General features: G+C 40.6%; 1 protein-coding gene across 1 annotated transcript; it reads right to left on the reverse strand.

Annotated features, from left to right (window-relative positions):
- Positions 1-17,442: 17,442 nt before the first annotated feature.
- rab38a (RAB38a, member RAS oncogene family) lies at positions 17,443-25,510 on the reverse strand. The gene is made up of 3 exons (XM_082502041.1): positions 24,839-25,510; positions 21,480-21,760; positions 17,443-18,713 (listed from the first exon to the last, which is right to left on the reverse strand). The coding sequence occupies exons 1-3, from the start codon at positions 25,038-25,040 to the stop codon at positions 18,558-18,560; spliced, it is 639 nt and encodes a 212-aa protein (XP_082358167.1). The 5' UTR covers positions 25,041-25,510; the 3' UTR covers positions 17,443-18,557.

Raw genomic sequence — 25,510 nt, forward strand, 5'->3', positions numbered from 1 at the left:
TCAGCTGAGAGAAAGTGTCTCCACGTTAAGCAAAGATCAACAGTCTCCAGTGGACCCAGGTGGCCTTGAAGGAGGTACAACGAGTTCTGACAACAGTCCTGTTATCATGGAGAATTTTTGTTGTTCCAGTCAGCTTCGACCTTGGCAGGCCTTCAGCTGGCGCCAGTGGGATAGCCGCATGAGTGAAGATGGTGAATGTTTGGGTTTAGCGCGAACAACTGCATCCAATTTTAACAGTTGGTCTAGTGTCCATCACTGGTCACCAATTCTCTCAATTCCCGTTCTTCTTCTCCAAGATCTTATCCATATTGCGTTCAAAATACAGTCTGAGTACTCACAGTCCTGCCCAACATCTACATGTCGGCCAGCCTTATGGGGTTTTGAACAGCTGTAGCCGCTTCTTGTTCTTAGATAAGCCAGGTCCGAGTCAGCTCCAATCAGCCAGAACTTTGTTATTGTGGTTCTGAATTGGTAGATGTCATTCAATGTCCTCCATCGAGAGTGTCGCCAGACACACAACGCAACCGACCATCGAGTGTCCGGCAGCAAACGTCTCCACAGGACAATCGGGCTCTCCCAAGCCCAGGAAGGTGTGAATCTCATTACGGGACCAGTTGATCAAATCCATAATTCTTTAGGTTTTAGAGACCAAGGCTGAGAAACTCTTTTAGGGTTAGAGTTAGACGAGACTAGACAAAGACATAGAAGCAGCAGCAGGGAAGATAAGGGAGGGAGAGCGTGAAAGATGCGTCCACATCATGGTTCATCTATATAAATGTTTTTTTGTTTAATGTTTAATGGCTGCGTGGCCTGTTTCCCTCAAACTTTACATTTTTAGCTATAATACTGGTAGCCCTAAAGCAATATTACAAATGACAGTGGAGCTCTTTAGTATCACAAGGTAAAGTGACCACATTATGGTTCCTTAACTTTACACTTTCAGTATTGACTATTCCCTTATCCTCACTTTTCTTCTGCTCATTCTCTCTCATTCGCACATTCGTCTTTCCCCAATTTTAACACAGTTCAGGCTAGTTTTAATGAACCATTTAAGACCTTTACCACTTCTTCATTGAGGACTCTTCTTGCTCCTCTTTTCACCTGATATTTCCTTTATACCTTTTCCCCTACACTTGCTTCATCCTGTCCCTCCATCTCAGCCATGTTGCTCGCTCTTCTCTCAATCTCAGTTTTCTTCCCATCTTCTCATCGTGGCTGGTTAACACTATCCCCATCGATGACAACATATTCTGGCAATGAGTAATTTCACACCATGCAGTGGTGTTAAAACTCTAAATTTCTTTCAATGTGCCTATGTGTACGTATTGAACAAGAAAATTCTGGGAGGTCTTGAGTCACTGGCAGGGAAAGTGTTAAGGATATAATCTACAGTGGGGCAAAAAAGTATTTAGTCAGCCACCGATTGTGCAAGTTCCCCCACTTAAAATGATGACAGAGGTCAGTAATTTGCACCAGAGGTACACTTCAACTGTGAGAGACAGAATGTGAAAAAAAATCCATGAATTCACATGGTAGGATTTGTAAAGAATTTATTCGTAAATTAGGGTGGAAAATAAGTATTCGGTCACCTCAAACAAGGAAAATCTCTGGCTCTCACAGACCTGTAACGTCTTCTGTAAGAAGCTTTTCTGTCCCCCACTCGTTACCTGTATGAATGGCACCTGTTTGAACTCATCATCTGTATAAAAGACACCTGTCCACAGCCTCAAACAGTCAGACTCCAAACTCCGCCATGGCCAAGACCAAAGAGCTTTGGAAGGACACCAGGAAAAGTATTGTAGACCTGCACCAGACTGGGAAGAGTGAATCTACAATAGGCAAGCAGCTTGGTGTGAAAAAATCAACTGTGGGAGCAATCATCAGAAAATGGAAGACATACAAGACCACTGATAATCTCCCTCGATCTGGAGCTCCACGCAAGATGTCATCCCGTGGGGTCAAAATGATCATGAGAACGGTGAGCAAAGATCCCAGAACCACACGGGGGGACCTGGTGAATGACCTGCAGAGAGCTGGGACCAAAGTAACAAAGGTCACCATCAGTAACACACTACAACGGCAGGGAATCAAATCCCGCAGTGCCAGACGTGTTCCGCTGCTGAAGCCAGTGCATGTCCAGGCCCGTCTGAAGTTTGCCAGAGAGCACATGGATGATACAGCAGAGGATTGGGAGAATGTCATGTGGTCAGATGAAACCAAAGTAGAACTTTTTGGTATAAACTCAACTCGTCGTGTTTGGAGGAAGACGAATACTGAGTTGCATCCCAAGAACACCATACCTACTGTGAAGCATGGGGGTGGAAACATCATGCTATGGGGCTGTTTTTCTGCCAAGGGGACAGGACGACTGATCCGTGTTAAGGACAGAATGAATGGGGCCATGTATCGTGAGATTTTGAGCCAAAACCTCCTTCCATCAGTGAGAACTTTGAAGATGAAACGAGGCTGGGTCTTCCAACATGACAATGATCCAAAACACACCGCCCGGGCAACAAAGGAGTGGCTCCGTAAGAAGCATTTGAAAGTCCTGGAGTGGCCTAGCCAGTCTCCAGACCTCAACCCCATAGAAAATCTGTGGCGGGAGTTGAAAGTCCGTGTTGCTCGGCGACAGCCCCAAAACATCACTGCTCTCGAGAAGATCTGCATGGAGGAATGGGCCAAAATACCAGCTACTGTGTGTGCAAACCTGGTAAAGACCTATAGTAAACGTTTGACCTCTGTTATTGCCAACAAAGGTTACGTTACAAAGTATTGAGTTGTATTTTTGTTATTGACCAAATACTTATTTTCCACCCTGATTTACGAATAAATTCTTTACAAATCCTACCATGTGGATTCATGGATTTTTCTTTCACATTCTGTCTCTCACAGTTGAAGTGTACCTCTGGTGCAAATTACTGACCTCTGTCATCATTTTAGGTGGGGGAACTTGCACAATCGGTGGCTGACTAAATACTTTTTTGCCCCACTGTATTTTCTAGTGGTCACTGCTGGCTGGGTCCCCAGGGAAACCGCTGCAGGAGACAGGTGGAGTGACAGGACAAAAGGAGGAAGCAGTCACTGAAAGATTGTGTGCGCAACAGAGAGCCAGAGAGAGTGCATGTGAACATAGTAGAGGTATATCTAGTTCTCGTTTAAGACGAGTGAAACTTTTTCTTCTTGTTATGCTGCCTTTTTCTGCCAAACACGCACAGGCTCACACCCACAGGATAGGATAAACACGCTCTCTCTCTCTCTCTCTACTTCCAATAACCAGACACAGGCTTCATGCATTATGGATGAATGTGGATGATGGTAAAGAATAGACAGTTTGAGTGTTTGTGTGTGTGCCCACGTCTGTGTGCTGGGCAGTGCAGCGTGACAGACTGCTTGTAGACTTGTGGTTTAAATCCTCTTTTAGACAGGTACATGGCTTAGATCGATTCCTGAGATATATAAGAGATGTGTGTGCTCAAGCACATCTTCATTTTTCCCTTCATGTCCATCTGCCTGCTGATAAATATGTGTCTGCATGTTTGTTCATCTGAGTGGTATAATTTATTCCATCAGGCATTACAGGAGGAGAGCTAATTTCAGGTGTGAAAAGCTCTCACACATATGATATTTAAAGCTCACACTGATTATACCATTTTTGTGAGCCAATTTTGTTGTTGTTGTTGTTTTGTTTTTTTTTAATTAGATGTGAACTTTGCAGTCCATGCATACAACTGATGAGCCATTCTAAAAGTAACTACAGAAAAGCAAAACCCACGCAGAGTAAAACTGGCCACCAGTAACTACAAAAACTAACAAGCAGGTGCAATGTGTATTTCTGCATGATCAGATGAAGTTAGTCTGCCTGACATTTCAGCAGCAGAACGGCATACAGTATGTTGGTATTAAAACACTTCAGCCCACAAACCGACAATGTTTTTGGACACCGTTAAGCACATTAACACAGAAGTGTTCTGTTTTGGAGACGAACTTGTGACCGTCAGTGAGCTCACTGTTGTTACTCATCTGTTTGAGTGATCCCATGCACTGAGCTTACTGTCTTTGTTCATTCACAAAACTCTCAGTTATATAACCAATCCGCTTTTCCTCTTAAATTCATTAAAAATGGGCTCACAACACACAACTGGGTGAGGATTTGTGGAAAATAACAGGAAACGTGTTCACATCGAATCACAGGTCCCGGGTCGGAAAAAACCCTGCTTTATTTAGAGCAAGAATGTCAACCAAGTACAGCCTGATTTGATCTTAAGTGAGTCTGACCACGTTTTACATCAACCTTCTGTTGGTGTAAAGAAGTTTAACTATGTATGTATTACTGGAAATATGTTAATATAAGTGCAATTTTATCAATACATCTCATTTTTTCTACATGATAAAGATTCTGCTTTGGGCCCAACCAACAAGAAATAAATGTGTAAAATTACAGAAAAAAAATATCTGTTAACTCCTGGTGGAACAAGCACTGAATTTTTTGTTAACTGACAGATTTTTTTCTTTTACTTTAAACCCTCTGTAAAAGTCATTTTCTGTAATTTAGTTGTTTATCTATTACCTAATTCATCTGGTTATTATGAATGGCCATGAAGTAGTGTCTTTATCAGTAGGAAAAGGTGCTGGACTTGTGACAATACATTTCAAAGTCTCGAATTTACCCCCTCCTTCACATTTTCCAAAGTCGTCCAGTGGGCCAAATTGGAGACTTTGCCCCCGGGCCTTATGTTTGACACCCCTGATCTAGCTGTTTGGTTGCAGCAATGAGCTGTGACTCTGAGGGGATGAAAGACAAAGAAGTCAAGTGAGGACACTGCCTTGATAAAAACATGTTCAATAAATTCAGCTAACAAATAAATTTGATGTTAATGTGATGTCTCACATAAACATCATAATATATTTTTGAAAAGTATAAAAGGACATGTAGATGTATCCTTGTGAGTATACAACAAAATCTAGCAACTGAGTAAATCCGTACTGAGTGAAAAACAGCATAACAGATTTTACTCTGCAAATTGAGTTACTGATAAAGAAGCCTCATGTTTTTAATTCTACCAACCTCTTTATCTTCAAGCTGTTGCTTTATATCGATGTGGAAGAGACTGTTGTTGTTAATGTGGTCTACATTAGTTAGTTAACTATAGTGATAAGTAGTATTCTCTCATCTGTCAGTGAGACAATGATTAGGGTATGCTGCTACCTGCAGTAAGAGATAAATGCTAGACTTGTAGTCAAGACCACCTAAACTAACACCAAGACAATACCAAGACCAGAGGGTATCGAGACCAAGACAAGACCAAGACAGACCGAGTCAAGACCAAGACCGAGACAGAGACAAGAAAGTCTTTAAACTGCAGCCAGATGCTGCTTCGTTTACGGGTGTGAGGCATATTTATGTGTTTTTGCTGCCCTCCTCACCGCTGTCTACTGTCTCACTCACTTACTGAGAGGACAGACAGACGCTCCACTTGACTGTCGCATCTCTCACCATCTCAGTTTTTCACATAATGATATTATCCTATATCCTCGCATGTGATTGGCCACAATATGGAGGGATTGGAGCATAGCTGAGCCACTGTGTGAGAGCTGAGCAGCGAAAAAAAATGACGTGAGAAGCTGGCTCTCGCTCAATGGGAGTCGACTCTCCTGATTCACTAGAAAGCATTCTCTAAGCACGGCTTTTAGAGCTGAAGCTTTTGTGCATGACACATTATCGAACATTACATTGTGTGTCATGGATACTGTCGACTCCAAATCTCCCGACCACTATGTCGATCTGAGACAGCGAGACCAAGACAAGACCAAGACCACGTAAAAGTGGTCTCGAGACATCCAACTCTAATAAATGCTTTAAAGGTCCTTAAAACCATATTAGACAGCTAATTTGTCTCCTCAGTGTGTGTGTGTGTGTGTGTGTGTGTGTGTAAGTGTGGACAGTTACGGAGGGAGACAGTGTGCCCATAAAGCTGTGGAGAAAGAGCATGTGCCAGCTCCTGGCACTTCATCAAAGGCAACGAGATGGGGGACAGAAAGAGAAAAGGACATGAAAGTGAGGCAGGAGGATAGAGATGAGTAAGGGCTTACAAGGCATATGGCCTGTGTGATGAGCCAGATGTTTGTGTTTGGAGGGGAGAGGTGAGGACACACATGCCCTGTTGCAACTGCTTTTGCAATGCCCCCCCATGGGATGAGGAGACAGATGTGTGGAGAGGCCATACCAACACACTGGAGCTCTCAAAGCACATCCAACCTTCCCCCAATGGTACTCTCTCTTCCCCTTTCCATTTATCATCATCATCACTATCTCTTCGTCACATCCTCATCACACCTCAGCTTCACTATTCTTCTAGAACTGCTCACAGCTTGCGGCTCCATTTCACTGATTTCTCTTTACTAGCCTCTCCTACAGGGTTAAATACTCACATTAATGCAGCTTTTTTTTTCTGTTTGTAGCTGATCGAAAACATTGACCATGATATTGTGTAGGCAGTTACGATAATGGTATGGATACACATTCATTATGTACATGTTGATTTCAATGAAATGCTTAACACTTGTAAGTACTGATAGACGTGATGTGGTCATATTCCAGTCTTCAGGTACGACCTCTAACCTTTTAGACAGAGTGACCTTGGGACATAAATGGCAACCTGAAACCACCTCAGTTGGCAGCGCTGTCTTTTTAAGATAAATCTTGGGAATTCCTGTCTTGTGTTGATAAGCTCTGATTAGAAATTGTCATATATTTCACATTTATCTTCTAATGCCTTTCTATTATCTCTCCTATCTCTTTCCCCCAATGGATATGGACAGATGAGTGTAGGGTCAGGTCTCAGCTGGGCTCATTTGTTTGCTCTGTTTTTCCACCTTATTTCCACACCCAGGGACACATACTGATGCTAATAAAACCATAAATCACATGGCATATTACTTGCCTCTGTGTGTGAGTAAAGGACTGAGAGGTGATTAAGAAATACATAAGGTAAGAGCCACCAGGGAAAAGTAAATGTGGGAAACAGGTTGTACAGAAGTATTTATTTGTCTTGCTTCCTAAGTACATTCATCCATTTTTTTTTAGAAGAGATTAGAAGGATTGGATAGAAGAGAGTCTGTCCCAGCTGTCATAGGATGTAGCTCATGTGGCAAGGATGTGGATGTCTCCCAAAACCTTTCAATAAAAACGCTGTGTAACTAAATACAGTGTAAATGAAAGATGAATAGAGTGGTATAAAAATGAACTTACTGTCATGGTGGCTGCACTACTTTATTAGTAATTAATATCATGACTAATTAATAATGTCTAACATTAATTAGTCGTCATTTATATACTGATTAATTATTTTATGATCTATTTTGTGCTTGTACTTTAAGGCTAAGAGAGGAATCTGATCACATCCGCACCTTCCTAGAGACCTTTTCTTTGCACAGTTGCAGTTATGCGTGTCACCCAGCAGAGGCAATTTTTGTATTTTATCCCGTGATTTATTGTTTGGTTTTATTGGTGTGGACTTTTTGGCATGTTTTACATTTTTAAAAATTTTTGGCATTTTACTTCGTACACACATCTTCCAAGTTAACAAAACAGTTCACAAATGCTTAGTCTACTGTGTTTAAATGGAGACAGGAGGCCACCGTACTAGCAAAGCAAGGGGTTGGCAGAGAGGCACAGCTTAATGGCCACAGAAAATGGAAATCTTCAATTGGAAATGGAGGTCATGGAGTTGTTTCTTCAGGATGAGCATCTGGCCAAGAGGAGGAGACAGAGCCAACAGTAATAGATGATTTAGAAAGATAGAGAACTGAACATGAAAGACTGAGCGTACTGCTGTTACACTGCTGAGCTGCTGAGATGGGTTTTACTCTGGGACATTGTGCAATTTTATTTTCATTATTTTTGTATTTTTACTGCCTTGGGCAGTAACACCCCCCCCCCCCCCCCCCCCCCCCCAAAAAAAAAAAAAAAACAAACCAAAAAAACCTTTATTTGTTATTTTTTGATAAGATTCGTGTTTTAGTGGGCAGGAATTTAATATTTATTTTAAATAAATTAACATAATTTTCAATTGCTGTCTGACTCTGTGACTCCTTAGTTTGCCCCCTCTTGCTCTTATTGGCTTCTCGCCACCCAATCACAATGCTCAATTATGCTGTTAAAGATACACAAGTTCCTTTGAATGTTTTTACCTTTTGTGATTTTTATCAAAAGAATCCTGTTGTATACAGAGTGCAGTATTATTCTAATTGTGCCATTGCACAATTGTGAGAGGACTTTTGTGGACTTTCAGAGTTGTCACATTCAGGTTATCATGAAAAACTGAAACATTCATCTTAATGTGGATACAAGTAACAGATCCACATACAAATATTTTACAAATCAGTTATAAAAGATAAGGCTTTGAAGAGATTCGATCTTTTAACTGACCAAGGTACAGTCCTTGACCTTAAATGTAATTCACAGTACAGATCATATGACCATGATCCACTATGTTTCTCACTCCCTGTAGCTCTCCCACCCCTGTTTTTTATGTATGTGTGTTCTTTCAGTTTATATAGTATAATTATAAACCAGTGAATCATTAAAAGTGAATACTGAAGTGTAGTTTGTGTAACATTAGTCTTTAAGCTGATACAGTCAGCATGCATGTATGCACTTAAATGGCTTTTCTGGCTGGTCTGAGGGCAATAATAGTTGCCTCTGGTGTGATAATGGCAACCCACGTGGATTCTTTTGTTCATACAAAAAAATGACACTTGGAAGGACACACAAAAATCCCAAGTCCAAATAAAGGTGAGGGCATCTCACATCTGTGTTATATCAAATGAATGCATCCTCTACTGGGGTGGAAATTTGGGAAATAAGGGAGGAGCCAAATGTACCAATTTCCAGTTGTCCCTTTACACAAAATCATGGTGCAATCAATACACACATCACAATCAGTCTTTTTTCAGCTCTGTTTTGGTCTCCACCAAGTTCTCACAAAATTGGTATAAAGTTATTACCAATATATATAATATTAATAATTTATGTATGTGTGGTATTTTTATGTTTGTGTAAGGAAACCCAACAGCATTTTGATGTTTTTTTGTTCTTTAAATTGTTACTGTTATATGTGCAGTATTTTTGCCCCTTAGTGAAAAACCAGTGAAATTTAAGATTGAGTAAAGTTCCATCAGTATTTATTTTATTTTATTTTATTTTTTGCTGCTGTTGTTTTTTGTTTGGTAATTGGAAATCAGCATGGCTGTAAATTAATGTGTCATGTGTGCAACATGTATAGAGTTCAGTACACACACGAGCGCACACACACACACATAAATGCACACCCCAGCACATTCACTGCAATTTATTACCTCTATTTATATCTGTTACGGCTATGTGGGAGAGGAGGAGTGAAAGTGAGTGGGAGGAGGAGAACTAGTGACTGTAGAATGCAGGGAAATGGGGCAAGAGGCAGCGAAAAAGGGATATAGAGAACGTCACAGAAGAGAGAAGGGGATAAGAGGAGGGCAAGGAAGAAAGGAGAGAGTGGGTGTTTTGGCATTTTTTTAAAATAAAAAGAAAGTATTCAAAAACAGGAGAAACAGATTAAGTATTGCAGAGAGAGAAAAGAGAGGAGCGAGGTCTGTTTGATTCTGGGACAGCTGAGATCTCGCAGAACAAGACGACATCCTCTGTTGCCATGACAACTGCCTCTCTGTGAGCCATCGCTTCGTCCCATGCTCGCTCGCCCACACAGAGCGAAATCGCACACATACGCACACAAACACACATACATGCACTCACACACGTTTGCTTACAGACACAACTCTTAAACATGGCCTCAAACTCCCACGCTGGCTGGCAACTTACCTCTCATCCACCTACCTCCCTCCTTTCTATCCTCCCACTCGCCATCCATCCGTCCATCCATGCAGTCCACCTTCTATCACATCAACATCTGCGCTTCCTTGTACTCTGTCTGCTACCTTTAAGAAGATCAAGTGAGTCATTTCCATGCTTTAAGAATTTAGGTTGAAATATCAGATATACATGTCAAGTGCTAAAAGTGCAATATGCAAGAATCTTTTCAATGTCCTTTTCTTTTCTTTGTTTTGCTCAATTCCCTAACCTTTACAGCCATAACCCTTTTATTAACATGGCTTCCTTTCTGTTTGTGTATGCCTGCATTTTTGCGTCGTTAGATTAATCCATGAGTTGGGAGTGTGCTTGTTGGTATGCAGTGCTGCACATGCACTGCTAGATAGCGCTGTAAGGCACCAGAGAGGACCGCAGCTGTTGAACTCTGTCTGCAGACATACACAGTGACTCCAGAGTACAACTATAAACAGAGTTTTTCATGCATGTAAAAATATGGACAGACACACAAACACAGACAGACAGACAGACAGACACACACACACACACACACACACACACACACACACACACACACATATGCACAAGGTGACATTAATGTGGAGATTTTGTCCACATGCTGTTCTGTACACATCCACTAGAGGAGACACAGTTGGCACAGAGAGGAAGGGCACTGCTGACCAATTTTCCACCTAGTCTTTTCCCTGCCAAGGCAAAGACAGACAGCAAACACTTTGCAGCTACACACACACACACACACACTGAGATGCAAAAACTGAATGACAAATGCAGCAGCAGAGAGAAGAATCTGATGGACAATAAGCAGCAGCAGCAATTAACTTCCTGCAATTATAAGAGAAAAGCAATAAATCTATTCTGACATAAATTAAAGACATTTCAGAACTTTAAGGAACAAAAACACTTTATTTATATACTAAATTGCTATTATACTTAAAATTAATACATCATAACAGCATAATACATGTACTAGCATCACTATCAGACAGCCCCATGTTTCTTGGTTGCTGTCCAAGGTGCTGATTTCGGACTGCCTGTGGAGTAGTAAATTCTGCGTAACAGAACCATATGCAGTGATGGCAAATCTATCTCAGGGAAAGGCAATATATAACTTACTTGTCTTGAACACCACTAATGCCTCTTAAAATGCAGCCATGCATGTACAATGCATTTATTTTTAGCAAGAACCATCAGGGGCCCTTTTATTCTCTCTTTTATTTTGTTTTTCCGGGATTAATGAGACACGTCGGACACGTCATCACTCCACTAATGCACTTCTGGATGAGAAACAAATATCCTTGAAAGCGTTATTTTCTCCCATAAATCTTCTTCTCCGCGTGAGAAACAGTGTATGCTGGGAATAAAGGCAACAAAATACCCAGAAGAAGTCAGTAATCTACAAAGGCAGCATCGCCTTATACATTTACGCATGTGTGGGCTGTAGAGAGAGGCCATTCTACCTGACTATGGAGTATCAAAGGGAAACGTAGGTAGAAACATGAGGACAATGCTGAATCAGCACAAGAAGGACCTCATTTTTTTCTTGGTGTGGGTTGACCAACCTAATCTCTGAGCAACTTTACAAAGCTTCTCTTTTTTTTTAGTTAGGATGGATCGCAGACAGAATTTGCATCTTAGAGAAAATTGTCAGCTTTCCAAACCAGGCACTGATCCAATTGCATAGTAAGCTGTCTGAGAAGAGACCAGCAAAAGTAATATTTGTTGTTTCAAGCCACAGATTGTAAAACAATAAATGGTGATGTTTAACCTCCTAGTACCTGGCATCCACATATGTGGACATCACATTTTGGGTTATTTAGACCAAAATACTCAATTTTGTTCTACAAGGGCCTGATATCCACTTATGAGGACATTATACTGCTACTGTTCGATCGAAATTTTAAACGAATATCCTCATAGTTTCTTAGAAACAAAAATCAGGAAAAAAAACCCCCAAAAAACAGGTAATTCTTTGTTTTTACATTCATCGGGTCCCAATATGCCCAAATATCAAAGAGAAATTAAAAATGCATGCCATGAAAGAGTTGGGGTCTAAGGAGGCTAAAAGAGATTGGTGTGACAGTATAAAAAAATCTCATATTTCATAACATGTATAGAGGTGACCTGCTCACTGGCTGATGTGGTGCTTGCTGTACTCACAATCTGAGCACTTGTCTTGCTAAGACAGAGCTCTGTGGCCTCTGTAAGTGTCCAGGTTTATGACTCTAACAAAAGAAGCCTTCGGTGGGCAGTTGTTTGCAGTCTGAACAAGCTTTCTATTCAGTTACAGACTGGTCGGCATGGATAACTTTATCTATGCATTATTTATTTTTGGCCTAGCTGGCTCGATATTAGACGCTTTGTTTCTGTATTTCACCAGCTGCAAAGTCACACAAACTAAAAATTCCTACAGTACTTCTGGCTGTGCTTGTGTGCATTGTCATTTAAGTGGCCTTTACTTCTTATCTCAACAAAGGGAGCAGAGCAACAATGTGAAGCCCAACATTTTCCAAAACATGCTGCCAGGTAATTGTGTAGTGAGTGCAGCAATTTGTCTGAGTATGCTGTTGTGGACTGATGATGCAGTTGACCAACAAGTAAGCCAGCTCCACTGCTACAGACAGAAAATGCATTTCTCCACGTTACCACTGTTTTACCCTGTGTGCAGACAAAAGCTTTCTCCCCAACTGCTTGACTCATTTCATAGCTTCGGTTTAACGCAACCATGTCAGATGAATCAATTCAGCTCATTTGCTGCACAAATGACAATTTTCTAAGAGGCCATCCTCTGATTTTCACTGACATACGAATGCTCTTCTGAAGAGCAAACAAAACAGCTCCTTAAAAATGCCATCAATTCTAAAAGCACTGAAACGAGTGCTGGTGAGGAAAAGCGCAGACAAACCTCATGCAGACATTTCAAATAGGATCTGCTATCCTATGATGTGTAAACAAATCCTCAAGTTTAATCAATTGTGTTGTGTGTGTGTGTGTGTGTGTGTGTGTGTGTGTGTGTGTGTGTGTGTGTGTGTGTGTGTGTGTGTGTGAGACAGAGAGACACAGGGAGAGTGCACTAAGTCTAGTATTGAATCAGATTCACTCTCAGGCTGAACTGGTTGTGAATGATTAGTCATTCGGAGCAAGTCTTTGAGAGTCCACATAGCACTATATTTTAAATTCACTGAAACTTTTGCTACTGTGAGGTCACACACACACACACACACACACACACACACACACACACACACACACACACACACACACACACACACACACACACACACACACACAGAGAGAGAGAGAGCACAAAGATCAGAGCTGGAGGTGCAGCCACTATTTTCATTCATCCAGAGTCTCTCCTGGCTCCTACTATTGATTTTCTTTTACTGTGTGTTTAATTCACAGCCAAAGTAAGCCTGCCACAGCCTCCACTTCCAACACCTCTCTCAGTGTTTATCGATTATGTAGTAGCACTACAACTGAGCTCTATGCCTGTATTTTTTCTGTGGCTGCTTTATTGCAGCATTTATAATTTATTTATACTTATACTGTATACAGTATGAATATCCTTTATCTCTTGAGGGTGATTTTTCACCTGACAACACGTTGCTAAGTTGAATGCACATCAGTTTTTTACACCTCTGTGGGATTTGTTGCTTTGCAAGCCGAAGAAGAAATTCCTGTAAACTTAAGCTAGAGGCTACAATACAAACACTTAACAATAATAAAGTAAAACAAAATAAAATACCGCCCCCCCCCCCCCCCCCCCCCCCCCCCAAAAAAAAAAATAAAAATCTCAGGGTCCAAATTGTGGATCCTTTGGACTATCCATGACAATATATGTGTGCATTAATGCATGCCAAGGCAACACCAAAACACATTCTGCTCATTATCCTGCTGACAGCAGCATGGCTCTGTAGCAGAAGAGTCAGACCTCACCTGTCATTCACTGAAAACAGTTGGAACATTACCAACTGGAAAACACCAAAAAGGACGTCTGAAACTGTTGAGCAGCTGAAATCAAGTAAGAATGGGAAAATGTTTTGCTTTCAAAACTTCAACTTAATTCCCAAATGTTTACAGAGGTTTGCTAACAAAAGAAGTGATGTAACACGGTGGCAAACATGCCCAAACATTTTCCAGCAATTAATCCAGAACGAGCACGTTTTGCAAAACTAACAAACTAACTATATAAATCAATCTCCGTTTAGAAATTGTATACGTATATATGTTATGCAACTTCTTGCGTTCTCGTTTTGCATGCAGTTGACACAGCATCACTACTTTTTTGAAGCAGGTTGGTGTATTGGTGTGAAAATAGAGCATGCATGTTTGTGTTAGTGAGTGTGTAAATAACACGACTAAAGAGAGACTTTACGCCAACCTGAAATCACATGCAGCCCATTTCCTCCTCATCCCTTCCTCCTTATTCCCTCTACTTTTTCCTTTTTGTGTAACATTGGAAAAGAAATAGAGGAGAACTACAAGGGCAGAGTCAGTCTGTAAAGAGAAACAAAGCTATGACTTTCTTGGTAGCTTGTTGCCTTAGAGACTAGCAGAAAGCGAGAGATAAAGCTGTGAAATCTTCTGATCATCTGGGCATGTGTGCGTTTGACTGTGTGAGAGAGAGAAGAAGAGAGAGAGTGTGGGTGTACAGAGAAGGGGTTGGCTTCTGAGTCAGAAGAAAAGAAAAAAATTCGCACACAACTCTACCCTGCGCCTAACCTCTCCCCTCCGCTTCCTCGTGGTTTCTCTCTCAAATTATTACATCAACGCTGAAAATCCGATCTAATTATTGAAAATTAGAAAGTGACACCATCTTCCTGCAGCGCGCGGCCTAACCTCTAAACCAATATGCAATGGAGAGAGAAGCGCTAGACAACAGACGGCGTCTTTGTCTCCCAAGGATTAGAAGAAACCACAGTGTTAAACGAGGCTCAAAATGTTATCTTTAGAGGGAGATAATTAGACAGTGAGTTTCAGGAGAAAAGTGCTGAAAAATGAATTCATGAAAAATAACCACAAACATCAACTCTATGGTTGCTTAGATTTGTGGGGTTAAAGGCTCATTTAGAAATAAGTCACCAAACAACTTGTGTTGTGAGCTCTAGTAAAATGTTCCCTTTTTGCTCTTTTGGCTTTCCGGTTGAATTTAATAAGATATAAGCAAATGTTTCACAAGCTACATGACCAAGGGGGTTAAAGTGGGTTAGAACAACTCCCATACAGTCACATGCAGCATGCAGTAATCAGGAAATAAGGCGCAGCCTGGTAGCATCAGATGGTCTGAAACATAATGTCCAGAGGTGTTCTTCCTCATGGTAAATGGCCTGTATTTGTATAGCGCTTTACTTAGGAGTCAGGGTTCTGTTGCCTAGCCTGTAGAGGTCTTTGTGTCCCTCCATGGATATCCCCAGATCATCACTTACCCACCACCAAACCAATCATGCTGAACAATGCTAAAGGGAGAATAACGTTCTCCACGGCTTCTCACTTTTACGTCTGCCACATGCTAAAGGTGAGCCTGTCCTCATCTGTGGCACACTGTGGACCTGCCAATTGTAGTATTCTATTTCAAATACCAGTTGTGGGCTCTGCAGTTGTGGGCAGTGAGCACAGGACTTAAAGACATCAGGCCTCGGGCCACCCTCATGCAGTCTGTTTCTCATTGTTTGGTTAGAGACATTCACAACAGTGGACTGCAGGAGGTTATTTTTTTTAGCTCTGGCAGTACTCATCCTGTTCCTCTTGCACAAAGGAGCAGATACCGGTCGTGCTAAGGATCTTCTACAGCCTTGTCCAGCTCTCCTAGAGTAACTTTCTGACTCCTGGAATCTCCTCCAAGCTCTTGAGACTGTGTTGGGTGACACAGCAAACCATCTGACAATGGCACATGTTGATGATAACATCCTGGAGTTTAACTATGTGTGCTATCTCTGTAGCATCCAGGTTTCACATCATTCTACCAGTAGTTAAAATGGCCCCAGAAAATTCAAAAAGTAGTGAAAAAAGCAAGAAAAGTTGAGGAAATGTCAGTGACTGCCACTTATAAAAACGCCTCTGTTTTGAGGGTTCTCTTATCAGTGCCCTTCTTTGCCCATTGTTGACCAGATGCTGTAATCTGATTAAAAACTGTTTCTTTAACGTCTCTGAGGATTGGAATCCTCTGTGTATGCAGCAGTCACATGATGGGTCAAAAACAATGCACGAGAACTATTATGTACCAGTTTGAACTTTTCACTGTGAAATCTTATCACAGGGTGTTACATAAACAGTGAGAAAATCCCTGCTCCAAAAGAAATGTCTGTGATCTCCTGTTAAAGTGTGAAAAATACAATTCAAAGCATAGTTATGAGGTATGCTTGAACTGCATCAGTGATCCTGATTTGATTTGATACACTAAACATGTGAATTTAAAATGCTATGCTGTTGAAAACTGCTGTCAGAGTTCAGTTCCTTGTGCAGTACAAATGAACAACAAAGAATGTACATCAGCTTTAATTAATCATGTAGTCAAATGGCATATAAACTCATTAGTTGATGTTTTAAAGGAAGTTCTGTTCTTTTTTCTTGCTGTCCTATGAAGCCCCGCCTTAGCTGCTGTTCTGTAAATGTAAACCCAGTTTTTCTAGTATAAAATCTGCATTAGATGTCTGGGAAAATATTCTTTTTCTGTTAGATGAGCATAATGCATGAAACTGTTAAAACCAAAAGAACTGAATGACACACAAAGTACAGGTGTGGTTTTTGCATGACCAATAATTCTCTTTTTCATTTACTACAAGACATGATACAAAGGGGAGTAAATGCAATCACAAATTTGTATCATCAGTTAAATCCTGGAGTTGCTTGACACCAGGTTTGTCATGCTGTTATATTTAATTTCAGATGGCGACCTGATAGGACTTCAGCTGGGATAGGCTCCGGTGGAATCAGTGCACGGTGATCTATTACAGCATGCTCTGATTCCAGATACTCTGAATAACTGGTTTCATGTCAATCATTGTAGTATCTGCCATTTTAAAGAATAAACACAAAGAAAAACTACATTAAGCTTGGCCTTTAAAGGCCTCCTGATCTGGGCCGAGTGCCTTGTGGAGCAGGATGGGGGGAGTCTCAATGTCCACTGTTGTCAGTAAAGACAAGTATCACCAGTGCTGATGAGTGATTCTTCTTGTGGCACAGCAAATATTTACCCTTTTTCACATCAGACCAGAGGACACTGGCTGTGTGAATAGTCAGCAAAACACTGCTGCAGGCTGACAGTGATGGTTTGTCAGATGTGCTGCTTAGACACAGCCTAGGCTTCTTGTTTTGCCAACAAGAGGTTACTGCCACCTAACCCAGAAACCTGTATTGTCTGGTTATACCTCCTCCCAGGACTGCACGGCGAAGCATATGAGCAGACTTCTTAACTGACATCTCCCTCACGATCCTTAATTTATTGAATTGTTAGGATCCAGTCATTTATACCTTGATCATAGTGCATAGAATGAATGTTAAACCATGTTTGTTGTTGTATACAGACTTTTTAATGTTATAATAAGAAGACAAACAGCTAGTCGTCAGTAAAGCCACGGTTTATTCACATGAACTTTTTGAAAACTGGATACATCTTTGGTTCTACTGTATAATCTGCCTCAGTTTGCTGTATATAATATGTACATAGTTGTATACATGTTTGCATTCATCCCATAATTACAAACATTACAAATAAAAGAAATCACAGTGGGATAGAAATTTAATAGAAAACCACTGGATAGAAATAAGGGATACAATGGGCATTAACACACATTCAGCATTATTTTTAAAAGTGCTGAAATTGAAATGAGTTCAATTCTTAATTAGGGCTGAACAGAAAGAGAAATGTGCACCATTAAGAGGGCTTGTAAATAATATATAGTGAATATCTCTACTGCAGATATTAAATAAAATGCTTTAAAAAAGGCACTCTAATTGCAATAATCTGCTTTACAGTGCTTCACTGGAAATAGTGGATGGACATGAAAAGTTAAAAATAAATGAAGCCATATTTGAAGGAGCCATGTAATGTGGCTGTGGTCTTATTAGCATTGAGAAGGAATTGCTTGGGAGAGAGTTGGTGAGAAAAAATTCTTAACTTGCTTTCTCTGCTTGCTTGTGAAAGAAGCATGAAAAATGTGACAAACCAAAAGTGCCGTCAGGTACGGGTTAGGAATTACAAACAAGCAGAGGAGAAAAATGAGAGCAGAGGAAAAGAACAGAGACGACAGTAAGAAGAGAGAAAGAGGAGCAGCGACCATGGCTTCCATATAGTGATTACTTCCACACACCTCCAGCACAGATATTCTGTGATTTGCCACAACCTTTCTGTGCATGTGTTCATTAACTCCGTCTCCATGGTAGCCGAAGTGGCAGTGTCGAGGCCTGAAGTCACCCAGAGGGTGACCTTGTCTTTGACAAGAGCACACAGCTGCACCCATCTCTCTTTCTGCCTCTGCTCAAATCCATCCATTTCCTGAGCCAGCTGCCTCTCTGTCCACTCAAACCCCACACCCAACCCACCCAAGCTTAAAGATTGGAAAGGAGTTGGCACCCACACCGTCTACCTCGAAAGGAGCCAAAAGGAGCTCTTCCTTGTTCTCTTTCTCACACACAAACTGAACACTGTGTGTAATGAGAATCCAACTACCAGGTCCTACTGGGATCTGAAGCACGAGGAGCATGTCCCACCTTTGTCCTTTTCTAATTGAGGCGTGATGGTGTCTGGGACTTCTGACTGGAGCATGTCTTTCTCACTGGCAATGATGTGCTTCACCAAGCAGTTGGCTGCTTCATCGATGTTTATGTTTTCCTGAAAGCAGAGAGTGGAGAAAAAAAAAAAAAGGGGGGGGGGGGGTGATAGAGGAGAGGGGGGAAAGAAAGACAAAGAATATGAAAAGGTAGAAGATCAATCAATGTTATAAGGCACTAAACAAGATAGAAAAAAGCGCCTGCAGGAAGAAAAACCTGTGGAGTTAATTGAGTGAATCAAATGGTCCGTCACTAAACTGAAGAGGTGGAAGAAACACAACAAAACAGTCAGCAGGAATGATGTGAACACAAGCTGGAAAGAGATTTTTGCATTTACTCTGAGTGGTTGCCTCTGGTCTGACACACTGACAAATGACAATGCATCTCTCTTTTACACACAAAAAAATGACGACGAAAGCATCCACAGCAAAACCTAATGAGACCTGTGATTACACTAAAAATATATATTTTTTTCAATGTAATATATTTATACAGCACCATATACCAACAACAGTCACCTCAAGGCACTTTGTATTGCAAAGTAAATACTCTACAATAATACAGAGAAAACAGAGAAAGCCCAAACAATCGGAGATGATTGCAAAAATACTGGAATAGGTAAAAACTGGAATGATCAATTTGCACAGTATGGAACACTTACATATGCAAGAAAGACCTGCATTATGCAGGCCTGAATTCTAATTTATATAAATTCTCAACATTAGAGTCTTTCTATCCTAATCTTAGAAAGAATTAAAAAACCTAGATGAACTCAGTGATGACACAGTGTGTGATTGATGGATACTGCAGTAGCTCAGAAAGGAAATGTCATCGTAGTCAAATGAGGTCTCTAATAAAAACAGAAATAACTTCCAGAAGTGTCTCTCACACTTCTGGAAGTTATAAATTCAATATAAATTTAAATAAGCTGCATTTTTCCCTTTTTTTCATGATCCGGTTATCAAAGTTTAGTTAGGAGGAATTTTACCTTAGTTTGATGAATAAAACAAATGATACCAAAAAGTTTCTTCATATAGGAATTGGGATGCCTAGTTTAACATTCCAGCTAAATGATCCTCTAAGGAAAGTCATCATCTACAAAGCTTCTCCACCCACAGGAATACAACTCAAAAGTTCTGCTGAGCGTGAAAAAAGATGAGAAAGATGCAATTTTCTTACATGTAAAGTCTACAGCAGCAGCAGTCGTGTGCTTAATATTTTAATATCCTGATGATCTAGCAGTGTGCCGCTCAAGTAAAATGTATTATATATCATGTGCCAGCTTCACTTCTTTCCTTCCGCAGAGTTTTTCACAATAAAAACTGTTGTTGCAAATTTTGGAGTTTACTGAGCTCCAAAAAAGTCAGTTATCAGCTGAGTAAAATATAGTGTTTCCAATTAACATTCGAGGCATTAAGCTCTGAACTACTTAACATTTGTGATGGATTATTATTTATATTTATGGTTAGTGAAAAAAAAGATGACAGATGATTTATTAGGTGCGACTGTTTTGCAATGTCAGGCTTTGAGCAAAGTTAATACTCAGTTTATCTCTGTGTGTTTTTTTTAATCATTCTTCCCCTGAAACAATTATTGTTGTAGACGTTATCGTCATTGTTTTTATAAAGCTTCATTAACTTGTTTGGTGGTCTTTTTTTTCTTTTCTTTTTATACAATTACAATATTTTAGAGATTGTATTTTGTTTTCTAATGGTTTAAATGGCATTTATACAACAACTAAAACTATAGAGGACAATAATGCTTTGCTGAGAATACTGAGTATAATCTATTTCGGGCCTGTGGCAGCTGTGGACCTCACAGATTTGTACAAATATTTGTATAAAGAAACAAAAGTGAGAACAGATTTTGTATATGGTTAAGTGGCTGATTGTTTTTGTTAAGTTTTATTTGAACTTTCAGTGCCGTATATGGCTAAGCTTTCTCACACCTCAGTCTATGTTCTCCTCTTACCACCTAGCTGTGAGATTCCTAGCAGCCATACTCAGGTCTGAGTGTGTTACTGTGTCACTGTGTGTTGCTCATTTCACAATCAGAATACACCCACCGCATTTTTATTTTCTGTCGTCATGAGTGAGCCTTGAATCAAACTTTTACTGTCTTTTATTTCTTATTTGTGCTCAGTATTTAAATATATTATCCCATTTCTTCTGTTCATCTTTAAATATTATTGCTATGCTGTCAGTCCAGTCTAAAATTTGTTACAAAGGCTTCAGACTGACTGAATATAGCAAACGTAACAAAGTATATTTTGTAAGCAGTTTAGGTCTTTTAGCTGAAAGTTACGTTTTGGTTAAAAATATAATTTTTATAAATTGCATCACAGTCTCTGTAAGCTTAAGAATAAGCACTTTTTTATGGTTTGTGCAGTCAGTGGAAAAAAGTGTGCCAGTATATTCCCTCAACACTCCTGGACATCCTGTCTGGATAACAGAGCACCTGATGCAAGTGCAGCTGACCTGGAATAACACAGAAGGAACGTCGACTGTGAGACTCTTGTGCAAAAGCAGCAGGGCTCTGTGATTGATATGCAAATACTGAACAGACTGGGACTGTTAAACTCAGCACTTTTAAAGGATCTCTTCACATCCTGAATGTGCCTCTGTGGTGGCATCTCCACAGGGTAATCAGGTGCTAGGTCTGATAGAGTCAAGGAGTCAGCTGCTTCCCAAGGACATCTGAGGAGACTTGCTGACACACGGGGATTGAACCTCAGAGCTCTGTTGAAGGCTGCTCTTTGTTTCCTTGTAGTTAAAACACTGTGTGTGTACGTGTATTCGTGTGTGTGTCTGTTTGTCATCTTTCTCACCTTAGCAGAAGTCTCAAACCATCCCACAAAGCCGTTCTCCTGGCAGAACTGCTCCATCTTTATTCCGTTATTGGTCAGTACATCCCGACCCTGGTCACATTTATTGGCCAGAAGAACAGTGGCTACATGCTTCCCGTCGGCAAGTGTCAGTTTGGAATCCAAATCCTCTTTCCACTTTGTGACAGCCTCAAAGGAGGCAGGCCGTGTGACATCAAACACGATGAATGCACCCATGGCTTCACGGTAATACACACGGGTCATGTTGCCAAACCTCTCCTGACCTGAAAGACGTGCAAACAAAGTGACACACACACATATAATATTATTGCTTGTTGTCACTGTGATGCATTTTAAATTTTTCATACTTTATTAAAGCACATCGTGAAATTTTCGACAGATCAGTATAACAATGGTCTATCAAAGCTGTCACCTTATCAGCAAACATAAACAATGTTACCATTTTCTCATTTTGGGTGTATTTATGGATGCGTTCTTTACATATTTCACCTGCATCCGATACTTCAGACACACAATTTTTTTTCCATTCCATTACAAGACAAGCAGGGACAGATGGAAAAGAGGCAGAATGGGAGAAAGAAACATGGCTCTGGAGTCTGTGCGTGCCTGCTTGTGAAACTGCCTGTAAAAAAAAATTCCTGAGGGTCAAATTAATTTGATAAGCCCTGTTGGAATCTTGTATCCACACACATTTTCCCATCCATAATTTCTGCTGAAGAACCATCAGATTCAGCTGCGCAGCCGCAGAATAAAATCAAGACACTTCCACACTGTGGAATAACCATAAATCAAACTGGTCTACTCATCGTGGCATCCAAGAGAAGATGCCAAGAAAAAGGGTTTTGAGTCCCACAGCAGTGTTTTGGGTTTTTGTTTTTTTTTTTGAACAGATGGATCAGACCACAAGGTCAGATGCAGAACAGGTGGGAGGCAGAAAGGTTTGCTCAAGGACTTATCTAGGGGCAGATGCTTGTTGAAACAGGTCGGCCATTGGAGTATGTCGAGCAGAAAATTATGCCCCTGGCCTTCTCAAACACACTGCTTTCTGGGCAAGTACATTATAGAGGATGTTTGAAAAAGCCCCACTAGAAAACTTAAGTACCTCTTTACAACAGATCAGATCAGGTATCTTTGGGTGTTTCTACTTATGTCTCTGTGTAGCTGTTTGCAAATATTGTATCTTTGCTAATATTTAACCTCACTCCTCAAAATAGGTACTACTTAGGGGCCTTTTAGGCTCATAGAAAGGCAGCAATAGTGTAAGTCTGCAGTTCAACATAATCCACGAAAGTTCAAAAGACTGAAAATTATCTGAAGTCAAAGACAAAGAAACAAAACCCTAAAGGTTTTTCCTCTTATGTGTACATGATCTAGGCTTGTGAAGTTAGCTCTGCTACACTGGCAGCATGGCATAGAAAAATGGGAGACAAAGATAAAAAGGTCGAAGTTGTTTATCTTGGTAAATGCACAGAACAGCGAGTGATTTATTACATCTGTTGCATGAGAAAACTGTAGCTCATTACCAAATCCCATAACAGAGCTGGGTGAGTTTTTTCTTAGATTCATAAAAGTGAGACGCAGTCATAAATATTTCAAGAAAAGGTTGTACGTAGCGTATTTACTTGAGATAATCTTCCATCTTGAAGGCTTTAATAACCTTTAGGTGAGTGTAAGAAGCACAATGAGTACAGTGCAAGACCTGTGGCAGTTTTCTCTGAGGGAGACCCTCATCTTTGGCTCATAATAAAAAGCTTTCTGTGTACAGGAGCTTGGGCCTCAAATCTCCCTCACATGAGTTTGAGACACATGACTGCTTGCGCTTACTGGAGAGAGAGCGCACAGGAGGGGAGAGAGCACCAGGTCTGAGGATTCTTCTAAACCTCAGCAGACACTCATGTGACATGAGGCTGTTGTAGTCTTTCTGTCATCTTAACCAACAGCACCCCAGTCAAAAGCCGGTATTATTTCTGATATCTGTCATCGCCAGAAGCAATTTAAAAACTGAAAACCGACACATAAACATATTTGAATTTCTATTTTAATAACTTTTGGTTTTAAAGCAAATAAAAAACTTCCATTCCTCGTCCCTGATGACATGGCATCCTAACACCTACCGACAATTTACACTATTCAACTTATATACTACTACATTTACAAAGTATAGTGAAGGCGTGTGATACTTGGGATCTACTCGGGGAAAAAATGTGAAAACACTTTGTTTAGTTACACTGTGTGTGTGTGTGTGTGTGTGTGCGTGCGTGTGTGTGTAAGACAGCTGCATTTAGAGCAAAAAAACTCCGTACTGGGGACCGCATGACATCAAATTATAAAGGTGATATAATAAACATGCTTTTATTATGTCATCAGCTGGAACATGAGCTCAATGTTTCGTTCCAAATTAGATAAGATTATTAATTTTCTGGCTCAACAGACCAGCTGGTGCAGAAGGTTTTGCATAAGCCTCGAAACAATCTTAGAGTGGCACGCCGTTACTATGACGACACTGATTTATCATGAGAGCATCGTGATGCTCCTTCATCAAGGTCACATGGCGCAAAAGCTCATCTTATATATGACTTTAACCTTTTTAACATGTGATTGTATGAGTGCATAGCCAAGCGATTGGAAGGCAGGAATTTGGAGTCAGCTGGTACAAATGACGAACAAGAATGTGTGTGTGTGTGTGTGTGTGTGTGTGTGTGTGTGTGTGTGTGTGTGTGTGTTAAAAACAAGGGTGAACTGTAAAAAGAAAAAAACTATCTTGGACTGGTGTGCTTTTGTTTCCTTATTAACCTATGATTTGTTTAATGTAAAATAAACAATAATTTTAAAGTCCATAGTCAGACATCTCACACATTTTCCTGAAATTACAAAACATGTCGTTTCTACTGGAGCAGCCAACCTCTCATAAGTATTTCATTAATTATTTGGAAAGCTTTAGCACAGCACTTACCGAGGTGGTTTTTACAACGACAATCATTGTGTGATTGTGTGTCATTTAATGAAGACATAACGGGCTAAATAATTGTAAACTGAAATTTCTTTAGATTATAGCTTGTCACTTTCATTAAAGAGATTTCAAATGTTATGGTAATTTCACTTAAAAGACTAATTAACCCTCTCCAGCATGTTTTCTGCATAAGAAAATCACACATTTCCAAAGAAGTTATAAATTGATAATAATCTGCTTCGCATAACTTCTAAATGTAACATACTTAAAACACTTTTAGGCAAAAAGGAAACAAATCGCACAAATCCTCGTTTCTTACAATCCCCGCGGTGTTATCGAACTGTTTCACCTCCTCCTATTTAATGTGAGCGGTGGGTGAAAGTTGGTTTACCTGCGATGTCCCACAGCTGAAGGCGCACGGTCTCCTGGTCCCAGTTGAGCACTTTGAGTGCGAAATCCACGCCGATGGTGGCTCGGTAGTTGGGGCTAAAGTTGTGGTGGACATATCGCTTGATGATACTGGTCTTCCCAACCCCGAGGTCGCCTATCACAAGAATCTTATAGAGATGCTCCTTATGGTGGTTGTTCTGCATGGCGACCGAGGAGGGCGAGAGTCGAGCATGAATCCACCGTATTGGGAAGACCTGGGGATGATAGCGGGAGACGCACAGGACAGCGCAGAGAGAGCTGGGGAGAGCTGGGAATGAGAAGGGGCGGCAAGGTACGCCCTGGCCCACAGAGGGAAGCGAAGCAGAGACGTCTGGACCTTGTGACTCACGATGGGCAGCTCCAAGCTGGAGAGGCAGCACTGCTCTTATACTAGCTGACTACTACTGCTTGTTTTGTATTTGCAGACTATTTTAGATAAAAGCAGTCAGCAAAATGTAACCTGCTTTATGGAAATGAAAAAAAGATGGGGCATAACAGTGCCTGCCACAGGTCTGCATTATGTAAACTGAATTATCATTACCGAAACGTCAGCACTGGTAACATTGTTTGGTTTCGCAGCTCGTCGAAGCAGAGCGCAAGAACGGAATGGCCTATACACACTCCCCGGCCACTT

Source organism: Aulonocara stuartgranti (genome assembly GCF_965226115.1).
Source record: "Aulonocara stuartgranti genome assembly, chromosome: 14".
Lineage (NCBI taxonomy): Eukaryota > Metazoa > Chordata > Actinopteri > Cichliformes > Cichlidae > Aulonocara > Aulonocara stuartgranti.